The sequence below is a fragment of the Amphibalanus amphitrite genome, unplaced genomic scaffold (assembly GCF_019059575.1).
Source record: "Amphibalanus amphitrite isolate SeventyFive unplaced genomic scaffold, NRLGWU_Aamphi_draft 001587F_arrow, whole genome shotgun sequence".
NCBI classification, from domain to species: Eukaryota; Metazoa; Arthropoda; class Thecostraca; order Balanomorpha; family Balanidae; genus Amphibalanus; species Amphibalanus amphitrite.
Genome location: NW_024883080.1, coordinates 109,363 through 131,587, shown reverse-complemented (window position 1 = coordinate 131,587; position 22,225 = coordinate 109,363). Strand labels below are relative to the sequence as shown.

Genomic DNA, 22,225 nt, shown 5'->3' with positions numbered 1-22,225 from the left:
CAAGAGAAGCTCCAGTTGGCTACTATCGGACGTTGCCAGGATGGCCTGATGCCGACCGATGCATTCATATGTAGGTTATAGGTATCCATGCATGCGAACCTAAAATGGTCGAACTTGGCCGAATTGTTCAAAACTATGTAAAGCAAAGGAAAAACTCACGAATGCACGGTAATTGCCTATCTAGGTATGTAGCGGCTCGTTGACGCTTTCCTCGAACGGTATTGAACTTACGGTCGGCAAACTGAAAGACGATAAGCAAACTGCAAAATCCCAACTACATAATTTGTATTGAACGCAGCCCAGTAGATAAAAAGAGGATTCAAAAAGCAAATGACATACGTATAAGTAATGACACGTCCATATCATCTTAGAACAATATGTTCATTACATTTTCTAAAGCGTTGCTTGCTATTGACCCTGATGCCCCGAATCTCTCAAAAACAAGCAACAGTACATCGCCACACATCATCTAATTAATCCCGGCGACCATGGTAGCCCGTCTGACAACTGCAGGGGGCAGCTATCGACCCGATCTGGTTCACAGGTCACAGGTCACAGCCCACAGGTCACAGGTCACAGGTCGACGTAGGCGGAGCCGATCATGCTCCTGCCTCCGCTCCTGTAGGTGTGCGTCTTGAGGACCAGCTGCTGGTTGCCCAGCTTCACTCGGCAGTTGCGGTCGGGACGCGCGTAGAAGCAGAGCGTGAACAGAGAGATCTCCACCTCCGGAGACGTGCCCACCAGCATGCTCGTCACCGGCTTCAGGTAGCTATCCCACTTGAACGGGAACTTGATCACCATGGCGGTCTGTGGGCAAAAGTAAGGATCGTGTAAAATATGACTGATCGAGCAGGTGCCGTTGAAGCCGAACAGGCCACCGATACACTGTCACATGATCATAAATTACACTGAACAATTAAAACGTTAGGAACTTTCTTCACAAGTCTAAGGTTGTATATTCTTACAGTTACTCGCATTCGATTCTACATAGGTTTCTATGTAGAAGTCCGGTTTTCACTGGTTTAAATTGGTATTGCCGTTAAATGAATGCATACCACCTCGGTGAAGTTGCCCCTTGCAAGAGAGTTCACCGCTGCCTATTCACGTGAAGCTGACATAAAATCAAGGAAAGTTCCCAAAAAGTTCAGCCAATTTCGTCATCAGCCGCCCTGCATCAGCCTCGCTCATGTCGGGACCGTGAGGGTCATAGGTATGTAGTGTTACGATGACGCAAAACTATCGCGAAGCTATAGTGAAGTAAAAGTAACAGCGAACCAGTAGCGTGCAGACATACTATTGGTTGCTGGCTAGATACATACTAAGCGGCTCTTGCAAGAAACATTAACAAACCCGGTTCGAATCATTTTGCTGATGTGTTTGCTTTCACGAAATTTAGCGATAGACTTACATCGAACGCATAATGGCCCCAGGTATCGCTTAAGAATATCTAAGGCATGTCTGCTGGCCTCCAAATTCACACCGGGTTAGCCGACCCGCGGTGCCTGTGCCACACAAGCCATCTACATTGCACCATGGCGACCTCGCCGCACTTCTCCAGGGTGTCCGACCTTCTGAACGAGCGCGAGACACAGGCGGTTATCCAATTCTGGGATGAACTCATGGAGAACCGCAAACTGTGCGCTAAGATTGGCTCTGAGGTGCTCCTCAGTGCACTCACTCGCGAGCCTTCTCTGCTGCCCAAATTCAAGATATTCGAGGGCATGGAACTCAGTCAGGTAGCTCGTCACAAGAAGCTAGCAGCTCACGGACAATACATAGCTTACACGCTTGCAAATATCGTGTCCCAGCTGGGCGATCCGCAGCTGGCCCGAAACTACGTGGTCAACGTGGCCACCAACCACTACAAGCGCGGCATGAATGCCCTCCACTTCAGACTGTTCTTCACGCTGCTGTTGGCTGTCATGTCCAAGCGGTTGCCGGCAGACAGCTTCACTGATGAGATGAAGGACCTCAATCATCGTGCATTCCAGATGCTCTTCGCCATGTTCCACGACTGTCTGGATGAGCTGGATCTGGAAAATGCCCTGCCGCGAGTCGAGTCCGTCTTCGAGTCCAATCAGGACACCGAGGAAGTCCCCGATGATATTTTGTAGCGAATGCACGCAAATGAAACGGCCAGCCAACACACCTACTTAGCAATGTGTCAAACACTAATGAGCAGTGCCTCCCCGTTTCGCTGCGTTCGACAGAAACGGACATGAATACTGATTGTGATTTGTGTTGTTATTACGGAGCGAGCGAAGCGAGCGGAGTCTTACGTAGAATAACGGAAATTTCTGAGTATGAGCGGCCGGCCGGCCGGCCGGCCGGCCGTGCGGACGCTTTTGCGAGGCTTATATCTCAGCAACCACTTGACCGATTTACACGCGGTAATTTTTATAGGGTAGCTTCATTCCTTCTACCAAGTATTGGACTATTCCCGATGCATGTGGGTGACCCCTTATGCACGTGCCACGTGCAAAACGAAGAGGTGTCAGTTTTGCAATTGTTGCAATATTTCGGTAACTACTTGGCCGATTGCGCTGAAAGTTGGCATGTAGGTAGGCACCCACTAGGCACTGCATATCCATGTGCCAGAGTTGGGGTGCTGCTGCACGTGCGCACGTGCAGGGGTCGTTTCCAGATCTCGAGAACGGCTGGACCGATTGCGCTCAAATTTGGTACACAGTTAGGGACCGGTTAGTAGGGTGCCGTGCAAAAGCCAGTCGGGACCCATTTTGCACGTGCGCACGTGCAGGGTGCCGCTCCCAGATCTCGAGAACGGCTGGGCCGATTGTGCTCAAATTTGGCACATCGCTAGAAACCGGTCAGTAGGGTGCCGTGCACAAGTCAGTTGGAGGTACCCCCTCGAAATTTCGCACGTGCAAGGCTCACCCTCTCGCTCGCTCCGTTAGTCGCCCCAAAAGGCGCTATACTGGTTTAGGTATATTCAAATAGAGTGATTCGTTTCTAATGATCAGAAGACTTACATTTCGTCCCCGGATCAGCTTGTACTTCTTGTAGCCGAGGTAGTTGACCTGGTTCTTCCGCTCCAGGAAGTAGAAATACACCCAGTTGTGGAAGCCGCTCACTTGCCTGAAAATGTACAAACTGATTTACCGCAGGCAGTGCTTACATAGCCGGAAGCGTAAACACATTGCCAATGAGCGCTGTATGGAAGGCGATGTTCAGGATCCTCGATCGGGCTGGTGAAGGGCATTCGGCTCAATTTATTTTGACGCGGTATTTGGGGTATTGTGTGTCATTGTGTGTGGCTATTTGACAGGGTATTCGATGTGTTCTGCGTCACGGTGTGGCTTATCGGCTCTTCACCGTGTGAACGTAACCACAAATGATGAGCACGGCTTGTAGCATATGAACGAGAGAAACACAAAAATAATTTTAGTGTCCTGAGATCAGGGGTCAGGTCAACGAACCCGGGCTGGGTTTTTAGCTTTTCGCAAATAACTGTCACAAAAATAATCCGACAGTCGCACCACCACATTTGTAGTGTCGAGATCCGTCGAATGACATACATTTTGTTGGGAAAAGTTTTAGTTTACGCTGATTGCTGACCTTATGTGGCCTTGAATGACCATTGACCTTTGGATGACCTTGTTACATGATAGGTCTTGCTATAGCCGCCGATCACGAAGTTTACATCTATCTTGCTCAAAACGCCCATTTGGGGCCTCAGGATAGCAAAAATGGTTGCATTACATAGCAATATAATATACATAGTCATAGACCACTATATATCTGGACTGTGCACGGATTTTGCCGACTGCTATTAGGGCCCTGCTGGGAAATTCGACGTAGCACGCGGAATTGTGTATTGACGCTCTAGTAAGCCCATTTAAATGAAAGTAACTTCTTAAATGTGATGTATATTTTAATAAATGTATAATTTATAGCATGATTTTTAACACGATAAATAAATAAAAGCACTTATAGACAGGTATATCACACTGTATTAAGTTCAAAGCATCAATAGACAGGAACAATCCGTGATCGGTCGTTTTTGACAAGAGACAGTCTGATGACATATTGGACACACTGCAGATTAATTTGCCTGTCTAAATCAGACACGCACCCGGCTCAATGCTTTGAAAGCCCACACGATCTGCGCCACGGAATTACGAAGATTCCTATGGGTAAATAACAAAGCTGCCGGTGCTGCGTTTTTAGCGAGACCGTCCGAGGTGACCTGCTGGGCCACAACTGTTCCCTGCTTCCACTGAGGTCGATTTCATGCTCAGCATAGGGACAGACGGGTTCTGTCATCTGTCCCTCTCGAGAGAAGGGGACTTTTGAACACCGTTGTCAGTGACGGTGGCCGCATTTTGCAGCGGGTGATGGCGATCGAGATTTGAGATTTAGACGGAGTCACGAGATCTCGGTTCACTGGACACTGCAGCAGAGCTTCGCACTTAGGAATGCACTTTCTTATAGTTCTTGTGCTACATTTGCCTTTAGTTACTATTCGAATTGTAAATCCACATCTGAAATTCTCAGCCATGTTGGTATCTTACACATCGACGAATAGGATCGTAATTATTGATTGCATAGACAAACTGATCCCAGGAATGTTGCATTGTGTTTACGTCCTGCGGCTCATCCTTTCTCATTTTCATGAAGCTTTCTTATTTCATGAAGCTCTGTTCGCGCATCGCTGGTGTTGAGTGACGGTATACTGTCCATATTGACTCCATGAATTGCAATGTTTGTTTTTCGCTCAACTATACACATCAATGTGTTGAAGGAATGCAGGTCGTAGCGTTGTAACTTGAGGTGCTTCTCGACAGTGTGACTCCCTCAGCGAGCAATGTGAAGAAAGTTATCGTTTTCCTTTACAATGGTAGTCGCGCTGTCTTGAAACACACGTTTGAAGCTATACGTGTGCCGAAGAGAGAGCGACTCGGCAGCTGTTACCAGAGCAGGACCCATTGCTTGCATGCAGGAGCGGAACACAGATTGCTGATGTGGGCACGCCAGCTCTCCGCAAGCCATAACATATGTGACCATCACTTGACCAAATTGCAAGACTTTAGCTAGTTTTGGGCTTCACTTGTGACTGATATTATAGGAGCCGCCAGTCTGGAAACGGATCCGCCACCTCTCCTTACAGTTGTCTTCTGCTCAATTTTTCGGTCTCGGCCAGCGTCACAGCATGTAATAAAACTCACAGGGAGCCCAGTGGTCAGAATTCCAAGACATTTTCAGCTTTAGGGCATATAGAAATTGACTTCATATTGATGCCTTAGCCAGGAACCGGAAAACTGACATTGTTGCATGCACTGTCTTGGCTCTTTGAATATGCTCACTCCCCGTTCTGTTCATAGGATATTCTGAAGTGATTAGGTATCACTAGCGGCACATTTTACTGTATTTCAGTGGCATGTATGCATTAAAAGGTTTCATTTTATTTAAAGACAAAAGAGAACTATCCCGCATGTCAATGATAAACAACAAACAACAATAATCTTGCAAAAATCAAGTAAAACATAGCAAAAATCTTCGCTACATGTCTGTGAAAATTTGCTAATTCTCGTGAAAATTAGCTGGGAACCATCATCCACACCATGTTAAATCATGGAAGAAATGGGCAGAAAATGCCCTTCTTTTTTCGATGATTGCGCTAATATTATATATTTTTTGCTCAATGTAAGATATAACTCAGATTACAAATTGACTAGTGGTGATGTTTCCCAAAGCACATCATCATATGGCGAATAAGTTGGCTGTGACGACCTTCGAAAGTTAGGGCCCTAATGGCAGGGCCCTAATTTCCGTGCACAGTCCAGATATATAGTGGTCTATGACATAGTATAATAATTGAGTTGGATCTGTGAAACAGCTTCTAGCAAGGACGATTCTGCATGACATTGACCCTAGGACAGCCTTGCATCGTTAGGTAGGAGGACCACATATGGGGACTTAGCAAGATTGAAAATATTTCAAAACATTTCGGAGACCTGAGATACACAAAAAAAAAAAAAAAAAATTGAGGTCAATTTCGAGTATAACTTTGATCTTGACCTTGAACTTTGCTCACATCGCCGGATTCCTCGGATTTCTTTTTTCCGAACAGTTTTGACCGATGCTATGCATCCTGTCATCCTCTTGGAACACATAGTTTGAGGTCACTCATGTGTTGGTTTTGTGCTTGACCTTGACCTTTTTATTTGACCCGAGGTAAGAAATTTAGATGCTTTAGAATCGTCTCATGTAGACGTTTCGTTTGGTAGGTACCGCTTTTGTTCCCATAGCTTAGGTATATCTATTTACGGAGTTTGACGGGAGATCGAGCACGCCCTCTTCCCTTCAGGTTGCAGTGATTTGAATAACCCCAGGTCCGGCCGACCCCCACCAAACACGATTTGGCAGCACTGTAATGACGCCTGCTGGGCGTGAAGTTTTCCCTTCACCATAGGGTTTACACACAAACTGGTCAAAGTTTGAGCCAGGATATACTAGTCTAAAAATGCAAAAAATGAACAAATTTTGGCATCAATAGATTCAGCATTTCATCGTGTGCCTCAAACTGTCCATCATTTGGCCTCAAAGGAGGTAAAAATTGTTCAAAATCGAAGTTGAAAAGATGCTTTCTGAGCACATAATCTGGTAGCAATCACGTGACCTGCTATAAGCAGCTTATCGATAATTTACAAACATAATTATTAATATGCTGCTTTAAACAACATTAATCATACATTTTGAGCTTTCAGTACTTTAAATAAGGTCAAAACATCGCAAAACACAAAAGTTAATAGGGGAGAGCGGGGCCAGTTGAAACACGGGGTCAGATGAAACATGGCTTTATTTTCAATAGTATGCAACATATGGCGTTGCCGACACCACTGCGCATCCGCGCTCGACCACTTCCTTTGTCAACGGCGTTTGGGCGGCAAACGGACGGTAATTTTGATTTGACACTTGTTTTTGTGTTTTTGAGGGGCGTTTGGGAGAAATCGTTTTTATGAATATTTTGTGATATCTCATATACCTTTGTTTGCTGAAAGAAGAACTCCTGGCTCCGGAATAACACCTTATTTGTCCCTTCATTCAGCATGATGCCGTCCCTCCAGCTCGTTTGACATGTGCTTTACGGCGCGTGCGAGATGGCGGGAGCGGATGGGGTCAATTGAAACGCTTCTCTGAGGGTCAGTTGAAACAGGGCCACAATCCGTTTCAATGGACCCCGGTGACCTTTGCAATGGTTATTGTTCAGGGGCTGTAAACATTAAAGGAAATAGTCCACCTTTGAAATGAGCTTTTAAACTGAAATAGTAGTTTAATAGAGCTCATTTTTTGACCCCTTTTTCTCCAGCTTTTTGCTTGAAAGCACACTATAGCCTGAGATATTTCTCATTTTCCTCATCCGCCCATTTTACCATAGTCTATGTACTTTATGTCACCTTTTATGAGGAACTTTGCACTTTTAGCTTTCCAACGACCTATTGAATGTAGCATTTGGAAAAGTAAACCGGACAAAATATCTCCTTAAAAAAGTGGCCTTAAAGAGGAAAACATCCCATTGTTAAGGATAGGTGCAATTGACCCCATGGGCTGGTTCAATTGACCCTCGCATCGGGTTCATTTGAAACGGGCGTAGAGCTGTTTTATAAGCATGCGTTTGGCAGCAAAATATGTTTGAAACATAATTTTACATATCTTAACCCTCGCATGTGTGCGGCGTTTTCCAGCTTCTAATGTGTAGGGGGGGGGGGGGGGGTCGGTTGGACCCCCCCTTGCCGTTTGGCCCCTGATTGAGCTAGAGCTTCGCGGAAAAAACGAGCGTGTTGCCCGTGACGAGAGGAAGCCGATGATACCCAATTTTAAGGTCCTAGGTCATTGGTTGACCTTCCAGGTCAGGTCAATGACCCAAAGTCGGGAAAATCGGGACCTATTAGAAAGTCGTAAAGTGTGGCTGCTAAGGGGGTTTTCGGGGTGCTGATCACGAATATCGTGTTATTTTTGATCACAGATGATGTCTTTAAGCATTTAGACCAGGTCGGGTCAGGTCAGGTCAGGTCAACCGGTAGGGGCTGTGACGGGTATTCGTAATACGTGTCAACCGCCTCGGAGAGCTTCGTAACATGTTACGAAGGCACCAAAACCACTTCGTAAATGTTCAAATGGTTGCTAAATTTGAATTCAGCTCCAAAAACTAGCCTAGAAACATGTAAAACTCGAAAAAGTTAACCGAGGTCACCCGAGGTCACCAAAGGTCAATGACCTGACCTGACCTTCAGGTGACCTTGACACCCACCCTAATGCATGGGAGCAACAGCAAATCACATGTTTGAACGTTTGAAACCACGAAAAGCTTGCAAACGCGCGGCTAATGCGAGCCGACGTACGCCGAATCGCGATTCCGGCCAAACATGGTCTCGGAAAAGAGGTCACAGGTCAAAGGTCATTTGGGTCAGGGTCATGAAATTTTCAGGGTAGGTGTCAAATTGATCAATGCGAGGGTACTAAAAGTTTCGTCGCGATCGGCCGCTTTTTACGCGAGTTATTCGCGAAAAACCATGGGGGGGGGTCCATCCGACCCCCCCCTACACATGCGAGGGTTAAAATAAAGCCAAAAGAGCATATTTTTTCATAGTATTGTGCATTTTTCGATATAACAACTAGATCTCGCTGTGCATGTCAATATATAAAAAGTGGTTCAACTGGCCCCGCTCTCCCCTACAATAGGGGAAGCGGGGGTAACACCGCCACTGTGGGAAACACCGCCACCCCATCTGGCGGCGAAAGTATGAAATGTGAAGTGTAAAAATCCGTTATTTCCTATTGACCGCACGAAGGTAAGCGTCTTCTGATTTGTGTTCCGGTGTTTCAGTGTAATCGAAGCTCAATGTGGGCATTTAAAGAAAAATGCACATTCTCTTATAAAAATTCGATGAGTTGGGAGCACTTTTGAATGTCTTTAAAGGGATTATCAGGGTTTAAAAATTGACAGGAATCGGCATAAATTTCCGATCAATGAACTCCCCAGACTCTGCCGATTCTAAATATATGCATAAAATGTAAATCGGTACCAAAATTTGCGAGATATAGCCGTTTCAAAATTGACAAAATTGTACTTACTCACGCAAAACAAGTACTTGGGCGGCCAAGTTGGCCCATCACTAGAATGTAAACAAAGAGCAGCCTTGGGAAATTTCGCCAAGGCCGCCGCACCGCACTGTCGATTTCCACAAGACGGGCCTTGTCTGTTTTGTTTTTGTCTGTTGTTTTTAGGGCCTTGCAACAAGATTTCAGTGCTTGGCATTGAATTTGGATATGAACAAATTGAAGATTTGCTTTTCAATAAGACAGCAAGAGTTATCAACATTGCCAAAGTTATTATTTTGATTTGGGTGTGATTTGAATAGCTTGAGCTTGTTTGCTGATCATCAAATCTTGATTAATATCATTTAAATGTCAACAATTTTCAAGGGTAAATTTGAGTGTTTTATTTCAATAAATTGAAATGTAAGTGCATCAGGCACAAGAGCTAAGTTTCAATCTGATTATTTTGTCAAGAGTGGTCAATCTAATGTAACGTCTTGCGAGAAAGCTTACCTAAGTGACTGAAGAAAGCGCTACCTACAGTTTTTCAAGATCTATGTTGATCTGTTTTTTCAAACAACAGGTTGTACAACATGATGTTGTGACATGACCTCTGTGTCCTGTACGTCACCCCTGCTGCTGCAGCAGAGCCCCGGCTTCAACTATAGTTTGTTATGGGTGGGCTCTCCGTGAACGTCTTGGTGCGTTTCCACATATTGCTGCTGTGAAAGGACGGTACATGAAAAATATGTAACTTGTATGTTTTTTATTGCCCTGGTACCTACTTAATGTATATTTTTGTTGTTTATGAGTGATAAATGAATATATTTTGAGGAAAATTGAGGCATTTCAGTTTTAGTTTGTGGAACAGAACAGAAGAAGAAGCTGCTGAGTGCGGATCATGCTTCAATTGAGAGAATCATCCTCAGTTATCTACATATAGGCATGCTTTGTAAGCTCCTTGCATTTTGCCAGCTTCTACTTGCTAGTCAAAGTTGTAAGAAGGGTTAGGGAGAACAATTGGTACACATGCCACCATGTGCAATCACCAAACGAATGAACGTGAGGGCCAAGTCCTTCACACAGCATGGATGCTTATAGGTACTGCACTAATGTATAATGTTCATTATGTTCATATTAGCAACTCACCCAGGCAGCCTGCCTTGTGGTATTTCTGAGTTTAAGATTTTGTAAGACTCACACTAATCATAAGGTAAATTATATTGATATGTATGGATGAACAATGTGCAAAGGGGTCGCACGTGCCTGCTCAGTGCTCAGCCATGGATGCACGTGCCTTCTCAACAATGGGCGTGCTTGCAGACATCTCCATGGACGAACAATGTGCAAGGGGGGGGGGGGGCGTGCCTCCGCGGCCGCCTGTTGGCTCAGCCGCTGCTGCTGCTTGGCGCCGCTGCTGAGCGCTGCCGGAGACGCCGCTCGCTGCCGGAGCTGCCGGAACAGTCACCGGAGCTGCCGCCCGCTGCCGGAGCTGCGGGAGCCGGGCCCGCCGCTCATCTGTCAGGACCGCCGACGGCAGCACGCCCATCTGTCAGGGTCTGTCAGTGCCGGCAGTGGACGCGCGCGGGTGCGCGCCAGGTACGGGTGCGCGCCGGCTATGGACGCGCGCGCGCTTGCGTGCCGACGATGGGCGCGCGCGCGTGTATGCCGACCATGGCTGCCGCCCGCTGCCGGAGCTGCGGGAGCCGGGCCCGCCGCTCATCTGTCAGGACCGCCGACGGCAGCACGCCCGTCTGTCAGGGTCTGTCAGTGCCGGCAGTGGACGCGCGCGGGTGCGGGCCGGGTACGGACGCGCGCGGGTGCGGGCCGGGTACGGACGCGCGCGGGTGCGCGCCGGTACGTGCCGGGTACGAACTCGCTTGGGTGCGCCCCGGCTGTGGACGCGCGCGGGTGCGCGCCGGGTACGGACGCGGCGTGCTCGCCGGGTAAGGACGCGGCGCGCGCTTGCGTGCCGACGATGGGCGCGCGCGCGTGCATGCCGGCCATGGGCGCGCGCGCGTGCATGCCGGCTATGGCCGCGCGCGTGCGCCCCAGCCATGGACGCGCGCTAATGCGCGCCGGCGATGGGCACGCACGTGCCTGCTCGGCAATGGATGAGCGACGAGCGTGCCTTCTCGGAAATGAGTATACATGCAGACATTTCATGGATGAACGCTTTCAATATGTTCAATGTGTTGAGACGGATCTGAGTAAACTGGAGAGAAACTAGGATAGTTTTAGTCCTGCTCAACTAGTTCTGCCAATAAGTACAAACACCACCTTGCTGCCAACTGCTTACCAAATACCGCATCTGTTGTACCCTTGCATGATGCATATGTACATACAGAAAAAAATACAGTCTGTTGAAATCTGAAAATATACACTGCTGAGCACTGTGGATGAATCTGTATGAACCCTGTGGCTCAGCGAAACCTTCTGGCCCAGGTTATAATTGACAGTGAATTAGGAATCAATCCTTGCGAAGAGAAAATAGATCATTGAGCTTTAGATGAGCATAATGAAGAAGCGTTCCTGAAGTTGAGTTAGTGACTTTCCATCATCCATGCCAGATGGCCAAAACACACCATTTCTATACTGTCCCAAAAATATATTTCAAAACACTTATTGCATGGCTATACACACCAGCTTACTCAGTCACCACACTCAAACCAAGGCCATATAAGGGTAGTAGTATAGCAGGCGTCACACTTGTTTTTTTTTTGCAACCATGAACGAACGAAGAGAGGCGCTGTAGGTTAGGTTTGGTTTGGTAAGGTTTGGTGAGAAAGCATCTCTGGGTATAGCGCATCTCCTTGGTTGCAAAAAGAAGTGTGACGCCTGCTTTATGACTACCCATATAAGTAGACTCAAACACAGTCTACTGATACAAACGTCACTGGTCTCAAGTCTGCGCTCAATGCACCAGATGTACACTACTCACAATACGTCAGGACTCAACGTCAGCCACCAATTTTCTACATCAAAATTCACATCAGGTTTTCAAAGTAACAATGTATGTGCCACTTCTGTACTTTGTGCTACAAACACAGAATAAATGATATCAGTCAGCAATGCATTGCTCATTGTCAGCCAAGGTCTGCAAAGTCAGTCCGCAGGCTTTGCAAGTAAGTGCAAAGTCTGCGGAGATCAGTTGCTTTACACACCACCAATATCATGCTGCAATGTGCTCAAAACATGCCTATACACCAACAACAAAGCACAACCATGAAGCACCACTGATAACACTTAACCTCAAAGCACACAACATGATAATTTATTTATTTTGAGTACCTACAGAAACAGAATGTCTCAAGGCCACTCGTGCTCACTCCGAAATCTGCCAGTCGCTCAGCCTTGAGCATTGACATTATTTCATCTGAAATCTATTTTCTTCACTTGATCAAAGTTGATCTGCGTCATACATCTTACAACGGATGTCTCGAATTATTGGTAACGTTCAGCACTTAGCATTAAAAATGATAGGTAACTTTGATTCAACACTAGTTCCATCCAAGCTTCTTCATTGCTTGAGCTATATCACTTTCAAGTTTAATTACTTGAACTAAGACATTCTTGAATTACACTCGGGATGAGCTTAGTTTGAACGCACACAACACAATTTTTCAATTTGAATTATTTTGATAACCCACAGGATATCTAGAATGAGAAGCTGAGAAGAATGAGAAGGTTGTGTTCGTTGTGTTACGGACCTATGCTATATTTCCCTATTTTGTCTTGGGAAAATATAATGGAGCATGTAATCCATTATATTTTCCCTAGATCCATTATATTTTCCCTAGATCCATTATATTTTCCCTAGAAATATTTAGAAAAGTCTCCGCTAGTGTAAACCCTATGGGCGTTTAGAGATGGACCACCAAGTACTCGCAAGTTTACGCGGCTGGCAGCCGCGAAAACTTTGGAGGCCCACCATTGGAAAATTAGGCAATTTTGAGACGAATGACTTTGGATTGGGGCTTCAGTCACCTTCTTCTACACGTTTCACTGAGTAAGTCCGAAATTTTGGAAAAAACCCTGATAATACCTTTAAGTAGAGACTCATTTTGATTTACTTGATTACATCGAAAAATAACTGATCGGCTTTGTCCAGTGAGATAAGTTTGCTTGAACCGTGTAGTACATTCTTACCGCTGGCGATTTTTGCTTGTGATCACTTATTGGGGAACACCGCCACCCCGTGGCGGTGTTACCCCAATTGAGGTTGCGGTGTTTCCTGTTTGTAGCGTGATAAGTGATGAAACTCCAAAGACACGCTTTATTTATGTTCGTAGATGTTCCTAAGTCGGGAATAAGCAGCTTATTTGATTTTTTACTTTATATTTTTCATGCATCCCGACCAAGCACTTGCCAGCTGTATAAAACTGGCAAACAGCTGATGAACCTATACCTATTTAGGTGTCCATTACCGATTATTTGCGAAAATTACCACTTACCGACAGGAAACTCATCGCACACGATCTCTGAACAATTAAAAGCTTTCGTAGGAATGGGTTGGGTCATAGACCACTATATATCTGGACTGTGCACGGAAATTAGGGCCCTGCCATTAGGGCCCTAACTTTCGAAGGTCGTCACAGCCAACTTATTCGCCATATGATGATGTGCTTTGGGAAACATCACCACTAGTCCATTTGTAATCTGAGTTATATCTTACATTGAGCAAAAAATATATAATATTAGCGCAATCATCGAAAAAAGAAGGGCATTTTCTGCCCATTTCTTCCATGATTTAACATGGTGTGGATGATGGTTCCCAGCTAATTTTCACGAGAATTAGCAAATTTTCACAGACATGTAGCGAAGATTTTTGCAAGATTATTGTTGTTTGTTGTTTATCATTGACATGCGGGATAGTTCTCTTTTGTCTTTAAATAAAATGAAACCTTTTAATGCATACATGCCACTGAAATACAGTAAAATGTGCCGCTAGTGATAATCACTTCTGAATATCCTATGAACAGAACAGGGAGTGAGCATATTCAAAGAGCCAAGACAGTGCATGCAACAATGTCAGTTTTCCGGTTCCTGTCTAAGGCGTCAATATGAAGTCAATTTCTATATGCCCTAAAGCTGAAAATGTCTTGGAATTCTGACCACTGGGCTCCCTGTGAGTTTTATTACATGCTGTGACGCTGGCCGAGACCGAAAAATTGAGCAGAAGACAACTGTAAGGAGAGGTGGCGGATCCGTTTCCAGACTGGCGGCTCCTATAATATCAGTCACAAGTGAGGCCCAAAACTAGCTAAAGTCTTGCAATTTGGTCAAGTGATGGTCACATATGTTATGGCTTGCGGAGAGCTGGCGTGCCCACATCAGCAATCTGTGTTACGCTCCTGCATGCAAGCAATGGGTCCTGCTCTGGTAACAGCTGCCGAGTCGCTCTCTCTTCGGCACACGTATAGCTTCAAACGTGTGTTTCAAGACAGCGCGACTACCATTGTAAAGGAAAACGATAACTTTCTTCACATTGCTCGCTGAGGGAGTCACACTGTCGAGAAGCACCTCAAGTTACAACGCTACGACCTGCATTCCTTCAACACATTGATGTGTATAGTTGAGCGAAAAACAAACATTGCAATTCATGGAGTCAATATGGACAGTATACCGTCACTCAACACCAGCGATGCGCGAACAGAGCTTCATGAAATAAGAAAGCTTCATGAAAATGAGAAAGGTTGAGCCGCAGGACGTAAACACAATGCAACATTCCTGGGATCAGTTTGTCTATGCAATCAATAACTACGATCCTATTCGTCGATGTGTAAGATACCTACATGGCTGAGAATTTCAGATGTGGATTTACAATTCGAATAGTAACTAAAGGCAAATGTAGCACAAGAACTATAAGAAAGTGCATTCCTAAGTGCGAAGCTCTGCTGCAGTGTCCAGTGAACCGAGATCTCGTGACTCCGTCTAAATCTCGAATCTCGATCGCCATCACCCGCTGCAAAATGCGGCCACCGTCAATGACAACGGTGTTCAAAAGTTCCCTTCTCTCGAGAGGGACAGATGACAGAACCCGTCTGTCCCTATGCTGACTTGAGCATGAAATCGGCCTCAGTGGAAGCAGGGAACAGTTGTGGCCCAGCAGGTCACCTCGGACGGTCTCGCTAAAAACGCAGCACCGGCAGCTTTGTTATTTACCCATAGGAATCTTCGTAATTCCGTGGCGCAGATCGTGTGGGCTTTCAAAGCATTGAGCCGGGTGCGTGTCTGATTTAGACAGGCAAATTAATCTGCAGTGTGTCCAATATGTCGTCAGACTGTCTCTTGTCAAAAACGACCGATCACGGATTGTTCCTGTCTATTGATGCTTTGAACTTAATACAGTGTGATATACCTGTCTATAAGTGCTTTTATTTATTTATCGTGTTAAAAATCATGCTATAAATTATACATTTATTAAAATATACATCACATTTAAGAAGTTACTTTCATTTAAATGGGCTTACTAGAGCGTCAATACACAATTCCGCGTGCTACGTCGAATTTCCCAGCAGGGCCCTAATAGCAGTCGGCAAAATCCGTGCACAGTCCAGATATATAGTGGTCTATGGTTGGGTTAACATCAGCACCGGTGGCGGGGTTACCCACACAATTTGTAGGCAGCAAATGTGCAAGGTATTTTTAAAAGTCGTGATACATGAAAACCTTTTAGGAGCATGCAAAATAAGTACCTAAAACACGTGAGAAAATGTTTAAATATTGTAACCAAAACAATAACTACCAAGAGACTTCACACATATTCTCTCATTTTGGCGAAAAGCTTAGGGGGGCGGTGTTACCCCCGCTTCCCCTAGTCACGTGGGTGTCAGGAAATGTCACAGGTGCGTCAAATTTGTGACTGGGGCTTTACTTTCAAACATCGGATCTACCTGTTTCTTATAGGTATCTTGGGTCCGGCCGAGCTAATACTCCGGAACGAATCTTAGTTCTCATGTAGCAGCACGTGCTCACCTATTTTTCACCTCCCCGAGAAGCACGTGCTCAAACCCGGATGAAGTCAGCTTGCCACGGCGACGGCCGTAGAAGTCGAACCAGAGCGCCTTCATCGTCCGCTTGAAGGAGTTCACGCTGCTTGGCACGTAACCTATGGGCAAAGGACGAGCAGTCTCAGAGATGTGTGGCTGTAAACTAATATCCCGGATAACTGCTTCGACGTGCTTAAATCTCTTTGAGTATGTCATGTCCGTGGCAAAGGATTTCGACAAACGTCACCGTACGGGGCAAGTTTGAAAAAAAGTTGAATACAGAAAGGCTTTATTTACTAAAAACACAAGGAGTTCAGGGGTTTCAGCACAAGTTATGGCTCAGGCTGTTAATCATAACTCGTTAACAAGCGTGCTTGTTTCAGCGTCTTTGTCTGAGTAGCTGACGGGCGTGGACGCTCGTCATCGCACAGAACATGTTTACACAACGACCCTCACAAGGCGCGGGGCTAAACCAAACACTGGCCAGAGGCCGCCCAGCCGGCCCAGATCCGCGGCTGCACCGCTAGAACGTCAGCTCGTTGGGTGGATAAGGACATCGCCCATCATTTAATAAATGTAGCTGCACTTAGCGCAGAGTGATGTCATGTCTCAGCTTCTTTCTGCTAACTTTGCCGACCTTGAAAGATTTACGATACGCAGCATAAATATACCTACGTGCAACTATGTAAAATTTGTGCATGCCTCTATATGCGCATAGTCAATAGTCATGCAAAGGTATCTTACAAAAAATGTTTTCTTACCTTTTCTGGAGAGGAACTGCTTGACCTTGTTGATGGCGGGCGTCTCTGTGATCTTGTTGATGAAGTGGACCTGTTCGTTGTGCTCTTCGGGTGTGTGCCGCTCGTTGGTGTTGACGTCACGCTCATAGTTGTTGTAGAAGTTGACCAGGGCCGTGTAGGTGGGGGCGCTTAGGTAGCGGGTGGCGTTGAAGGGCTCCAGCAGGCTGCAAGAGACGAAACATTTGCAATGCAATGGAAGTAGGGACTGGGAGACAATTTATGCCTTCACCATGCCAGACAGCACACAAATACTCAATTACAAGCCGTGACCGAGGACTGAGCATTTTTTCTTTACCTCAGACCCCAATTTATTTACTATCCAATCAGTCACTACAGACCCGGCAGCGTCGCTGGCTGTCGTACTCACGGTGCCTGGGCGTAGTCGGTGGACTTTCCGTAGGGCACGCGGCCGCCGGTGTTCACATCCAGGTGGTCGTACACATTGTTGGTGTCGGAATCAAACAGCTGTGCGCTCAGCTCCAGAATCTCGCGGTCGGAGATCGGGGAGCGAGACCCGGTGCACACGGCTGGCGACAGGTCATAGAGGTCACGGTTGGAAAAGATGGTCACAACTCACAGACCAACAGGAGATTCACTTTTACGGGCTACCGGTGATATAAAGTTAAACTAAGTTACTACATAGGCATTAGGCTGAGATTGCCTGATCGTCACGGTCACAGTCGTAGGCTATTTGATAGGAACCGACGATATAATGCGCTCCTCGAAGCTATATAAATACGAGGTCCGGCATCGTTCTTACTTCTTTCCACGGAACTTCAAGACCATATTGTACTGAATATGATATCATTGTGTGAGCGGAGATGTTGACGTTGGACACCTATTTGTTATTCTTCTGAAAGCTCCTAGAGGTCGGTTATTTGCTTTCTCCGTTAACGCAAACAAAGAACGTTCGTCTCCAGTGAAAATCGAATAGAGGAGATAACCAGAAGTCGAAGGAGATTGGCTTGACTCGTGGCTCGTGCTACCTCATCTATTCAAGATGTATTGTTTATCATCTGATGTCGTTATCAGAAGAACGGTAGTGTAGTCGATTCCATGATGTCTTACGACAAACAAATTATATTGCAGCAGGGCGGTGAGCGCATTAGATACATGCACCATTTACTATTGCTAGGTTCTGTGTCAATCGACAACACTTCGCCGAAGACAATGCCGAATAACTTAACTATAACCGTTATTTCGAGCGAATATGGACCTATATGGCAGGCAGCACATCATCAGAATGTCTCGCGCTGACGTCACTCAGTTCTCACTTTTTGCAGCGCTGCTGCTGTTAAACCGGGCACTCAAGGGCGGAGTGATGACGTCAGCATCACGTCATTTCAACTTCCTGCCTTGTAAACACGGTGATTCAGACTCTCCATACATTTGCCCGGTCACTGATAGACTAAAAAGTCGCTTGCTTGTGTATGCGTGAACTGTGATGTGTTTTCTGTTCGCTGTTGTCCCGCCATTCAGCCCAAGTATGAAGTATCACAAGGGGTTGAACACATGCACGCCACATTTACAAGCTGGAGTAATGGACGGATCAGTTAACCCTCAGTTGACACTTACGTTCTATCATACCACTGATATAATGTTGAAATAAAGTATGATTTCAGGTATTTGAACGTTGCGTTGGGCATGGTTGATGAGCGATGATTAACGACGAAACGAAACGATGAACGATGATTATTAGAACGATGGGTGTTACTGAGGAAGGGCCGCGCCCGAATATATATTGTTTTATTTTTCTATTTCTGATAGAAATGAGCAACAGGTTATTCTTCATCGTTCTAATAATGAAATAAAGTAGACCAAAAACCAACCTGCAGCCGTCAGGCAGACGAGGGCGACGGTGGCGACCCTCATCTTGCTACTCTGGTCGTGTCCAATTCAGCTGTGGGCAAAATACAATCGAAATATAAGCGCAAGCGAACCGGGAAAACACCAATGAGCGCCGAATGAACTGCTGAATCGCATTGCATATGCAGCACAAACTATTTTGCCATTCCGACGATAGGTTGTGAGTCTGTGACTATAGTTAGGTACTGTATTTGAACTGACCTAGATAGGGCAACACTGGACCGATTCTAAACGAAACGCATACCGGCCAAGCAATCGACGCTGCTGGACATTCCACGCCGTTGTAGCAAAAACGAAAAAAAACGACAATCTGTGTTACACACCCATAGACCAAACCCATCATTTGGGTGTTTTACCTAAATTATGCGGTAACCAGTTGACCTAAAGCCTTGATGGCTGGTTAAAAACTTATCTGTGTCTCGCATCATCTAAAGCCCTGCTTTACAACTACGCCAGTGTTTCCGAGAACATATAAGGAGCAAAAAAGCGAGGTATCCCAAGCCCTCTGCAGGGGGCAAATACGCACACAAAAAAGTAGATCGAGCAAGCTTACTATCCAGCCCCATGAGACCATATCGCTATCGATGTTTACCGAGGTTTATTGCTACTTCACACTTATTGTTAGCCCAGAGCTATTACATCTGGCGATTGATTCACTGATAAACGTGTGACATCATGCCCGATAACGATATAGCATGCTTTCGCATGCCAGGCGCCGTATAACAGATCACCGATTCGTCGGTGTTCGGGGTGTGATTCAGGAAAAATGGAAAGGATGGATGGATGTTGATATAGCATAAAGCATACGCAATGACTTTGGCTGCCACTAGCAATTCAATGGTTGTTTCATGCTTGGAATTATAGCTTGGAATTATCGCTACATAACCTCGCTTTCGGTAAGAAGGTTTACACTTCTTAGGAATACATTTCAGAAAAAAGATAACATTTTATCTATCAATAACCTGTTTTGCTTGACATTTATGTATGTTCTTTCAAATTTTGATCAAGTTAACTACAATCAATGCGAATAGCTATGACCTTGACCTTTTATGACCTCGAAGTTGGCGTGATTTGGACACATACCAGAAGGCACGTGACAAACATCTTGTAACGTGTTTCCACGATTCAAATAACATTTTATGAACTAGAAGTTGGGGTGATTTGGACACACACTATAATCTTCGTGAGTCGTAGCAAACATCAATAAACATGTTTTCTCGTTTCAAATCACAAAACAAATTAGAAACGGGCGAACATAAGGTCGAATCGCCATTCTGGTCTGAGGCCTGTTTCACTAAAAACTTGTATTTACAAGTGTTTGTAGTTTACAATTCATAAGTATTTTTACCAACTACGTAAAAACCGATTTCACTAAGCTTCATCGCCAGTGGCACCTCCGAAAAAAAATGTTTGCAAATAAACTTGTAAACGGTAAAATTGTTTTTAATCAAGAACTATAGCATGTTAAAAATATTGTTTCTTTGTATCAAATAAAGTCTAGTATTCATGTCAAAAGCTGCCTAATTAAATTATAAATAATGATGCTGTTGGAAAAAGATATAAATAATAGTTAACGTTGTCCTATTATTGAAAGAAAATAACACGCAAAACATTTGACAGCAGAAGACTGTTGAATGCAATTATGGCGCGCGAATGACAAAACATGACGATATTTTAGTACCGATCATTTTGCTTCTTAGGGTGTGTGCTAAGTAAAAATTGAGCATGAAACGACTCAACAAAGCATAGTTGTTCTAAATATATGACTGTTTTGCATTATTGCACAAAAAGTATCAAAATTCCGAACGTCAGGACCACTGGAATTTCAGGTTTGTAATTACGATGTTTTCTTTCAAGTTTCTGGTCTTCGTGAAACAGAAAGTTTGCGATTCCCATGTTTTCTAGCAAACTTTTTCTTGTAAAAAAGTTTGCAAATTTTAAACTCAAAATTCATGTTCAAAGGTTTTGTGAAATCCAAATCTCAAATGTTGGTAATTATTTCTTGTAATCTCAAGCTTTTTCTTTGTAATTACTAGTTTTATTTGTTAGTGAAACAGGCCTCTGATGTGGTTTTGAAGGCGCTTACATATCAAATGTCGTTTGCAACAGGGTCAGAAAGTTTTTTTTTATAGTGCGCGTATCTAACTTACTATTTGTGGTAACGTAGTTTCTGTCTGTTCCCTAGAGAAAAAACCATTAGCAATGGTCTAATGGTCTAATGGTCTATATGGAAATTGAAACCCTAATGGTCTAATGGTTTGTAGTGGTCTAATGGTCTGATGGTCAGATGGGCTAATGGTCTAATGGTTTCTTATGGCCTAATGGTCTGATGGTCTAATGGTCTGATGGTCTAATGGGCTAGTGGTCTAATGGTCTAATGGTTTCTTATGGCCTAATGGTTTCTTATGGTCTAATGGTTTCTTATGGTATGATCACCATACCATAAGAAACCATTAGACCATAAGAAACCATTAGGCCATAAGAAACCATTAGACATGTTTTCTGATGGTCTATGGGTTACCAATGGTCAATGGTAACAATGGTTTCTGGTGGTATCTTGTTAAAACATTCATATGGTGCAGATCCGATCTATTAACATTGGCATTCCACATGGTAATACATGACATAACGGTCCCCGACTCCCCAGCATTCATTTTTCTCTGCCATGTTCGGTCCCATGTATGTATATAGGCACGGATCTTTTTCAGCCGTGTATATTTTCACATTTGGAGCCTTGTCTTTTTTCCAATGAAGGTCTAGGAATTTTGTTTCATTATGAAGCGGGATCATTTTCAGTGTATGCTCCGCCTGTGTCTTCTGCCCAACGCTTCATCATCTGTGTCCGTAGTTAACCTGTAACAAAAGTGCACCTTAACATGGTTGTCTTACTTATTGCTAGTTGATCTTTAAATGTTTTTTTTTATACTTTTTTTATACTTTTGATTATTTGATCATTAGTTGAAATTTTTAATCTTCTATAAAAAGGAGAACTGGTAAATGCACAGGGTGGCTCACGTAAAACACCTGATTTGAGGCTTGAATAACTTCCTTCAGTGTTAATTAAATTGGAAGATATTTTCACACAATGTAGGTGCACATGTTGAGGATTATATTCATCTAATTTTCAGACAAATCCATTCACGTTCAGCTCAGTTGTGCATCTCGACGTGACCCCATCGTTTTCAGTAACTTTCTTGAGGCGCTCGTGGTATGCCAGCGTATATTCCCTGCGCATCTCGACGGTGATCCCTGCAAAGGCGGCGATCTAACCCGACCTTACAAGTTACAACTCCAGAATGCTCGCCGACCACGTCACGTATACCTTCGAGTTCATAAACCCCTATATTAGAAAATCACATGGGGTGAGGTCGGACTTTACTTAACCTGCCCTGGCTCTACCCTGGTTACCGCGCTTGCCCAATCTGCTTTGCCGAATCTGCCCTGCCCCAGCCCATCGCGCCCGACCGACCTCACCCCTCGTGACTTTTTCATGTAGGGGTTTGTGGA

The 22,225-nt window shown here is 44.9% G+C and overlaps 1 protein-coding gene across 7 annotated transcripts in view; it reads right to left on the bottom strand.

The window, feature by feature from the left end:
- Window positions 1-268: 268 nt before the first annotated feature.
- LOC122374012 (poly(U)-specific endoribonuclease-C-like) overlaps window positions 269-22,225 on the bottom strand; it is a 28,533-nt gene continuing 6,576 nt past the window's right edge. For 3 of the 7 annotated variants that reach the window (XM_043352509.1, XM_043352511.1, XM_043352508.1), the window contains exons 2-7: window positions 18,682-18,752; window positions 17,220-17,379; window positions 16,814-17,016; window positions 16,039-16,171; window positions 2,991-3,096; window positions 269-807 (exon numbers count right to left, since the gene is read on the bottom strand). In XM_043352509.1, coding sequence (XP_043208444.1) covers window positions 574-807; window positions 2,991-3,096; window positions 16,039-16,171; window positions 16,814-17,016; window positions 17,220-17,379; window positions 18,682-18,724 — 879 coding nt within the window. In that variant the 5' untranslated portion in view covers window positions 18,725-18,752 and the 3' untranslated portion in view covers window positions 269-573. The other 4 variants (XM_043352515.1, XM_043352512.1, XM_043352513.1 and 1 more) reach the window with 4 other exon arrangements.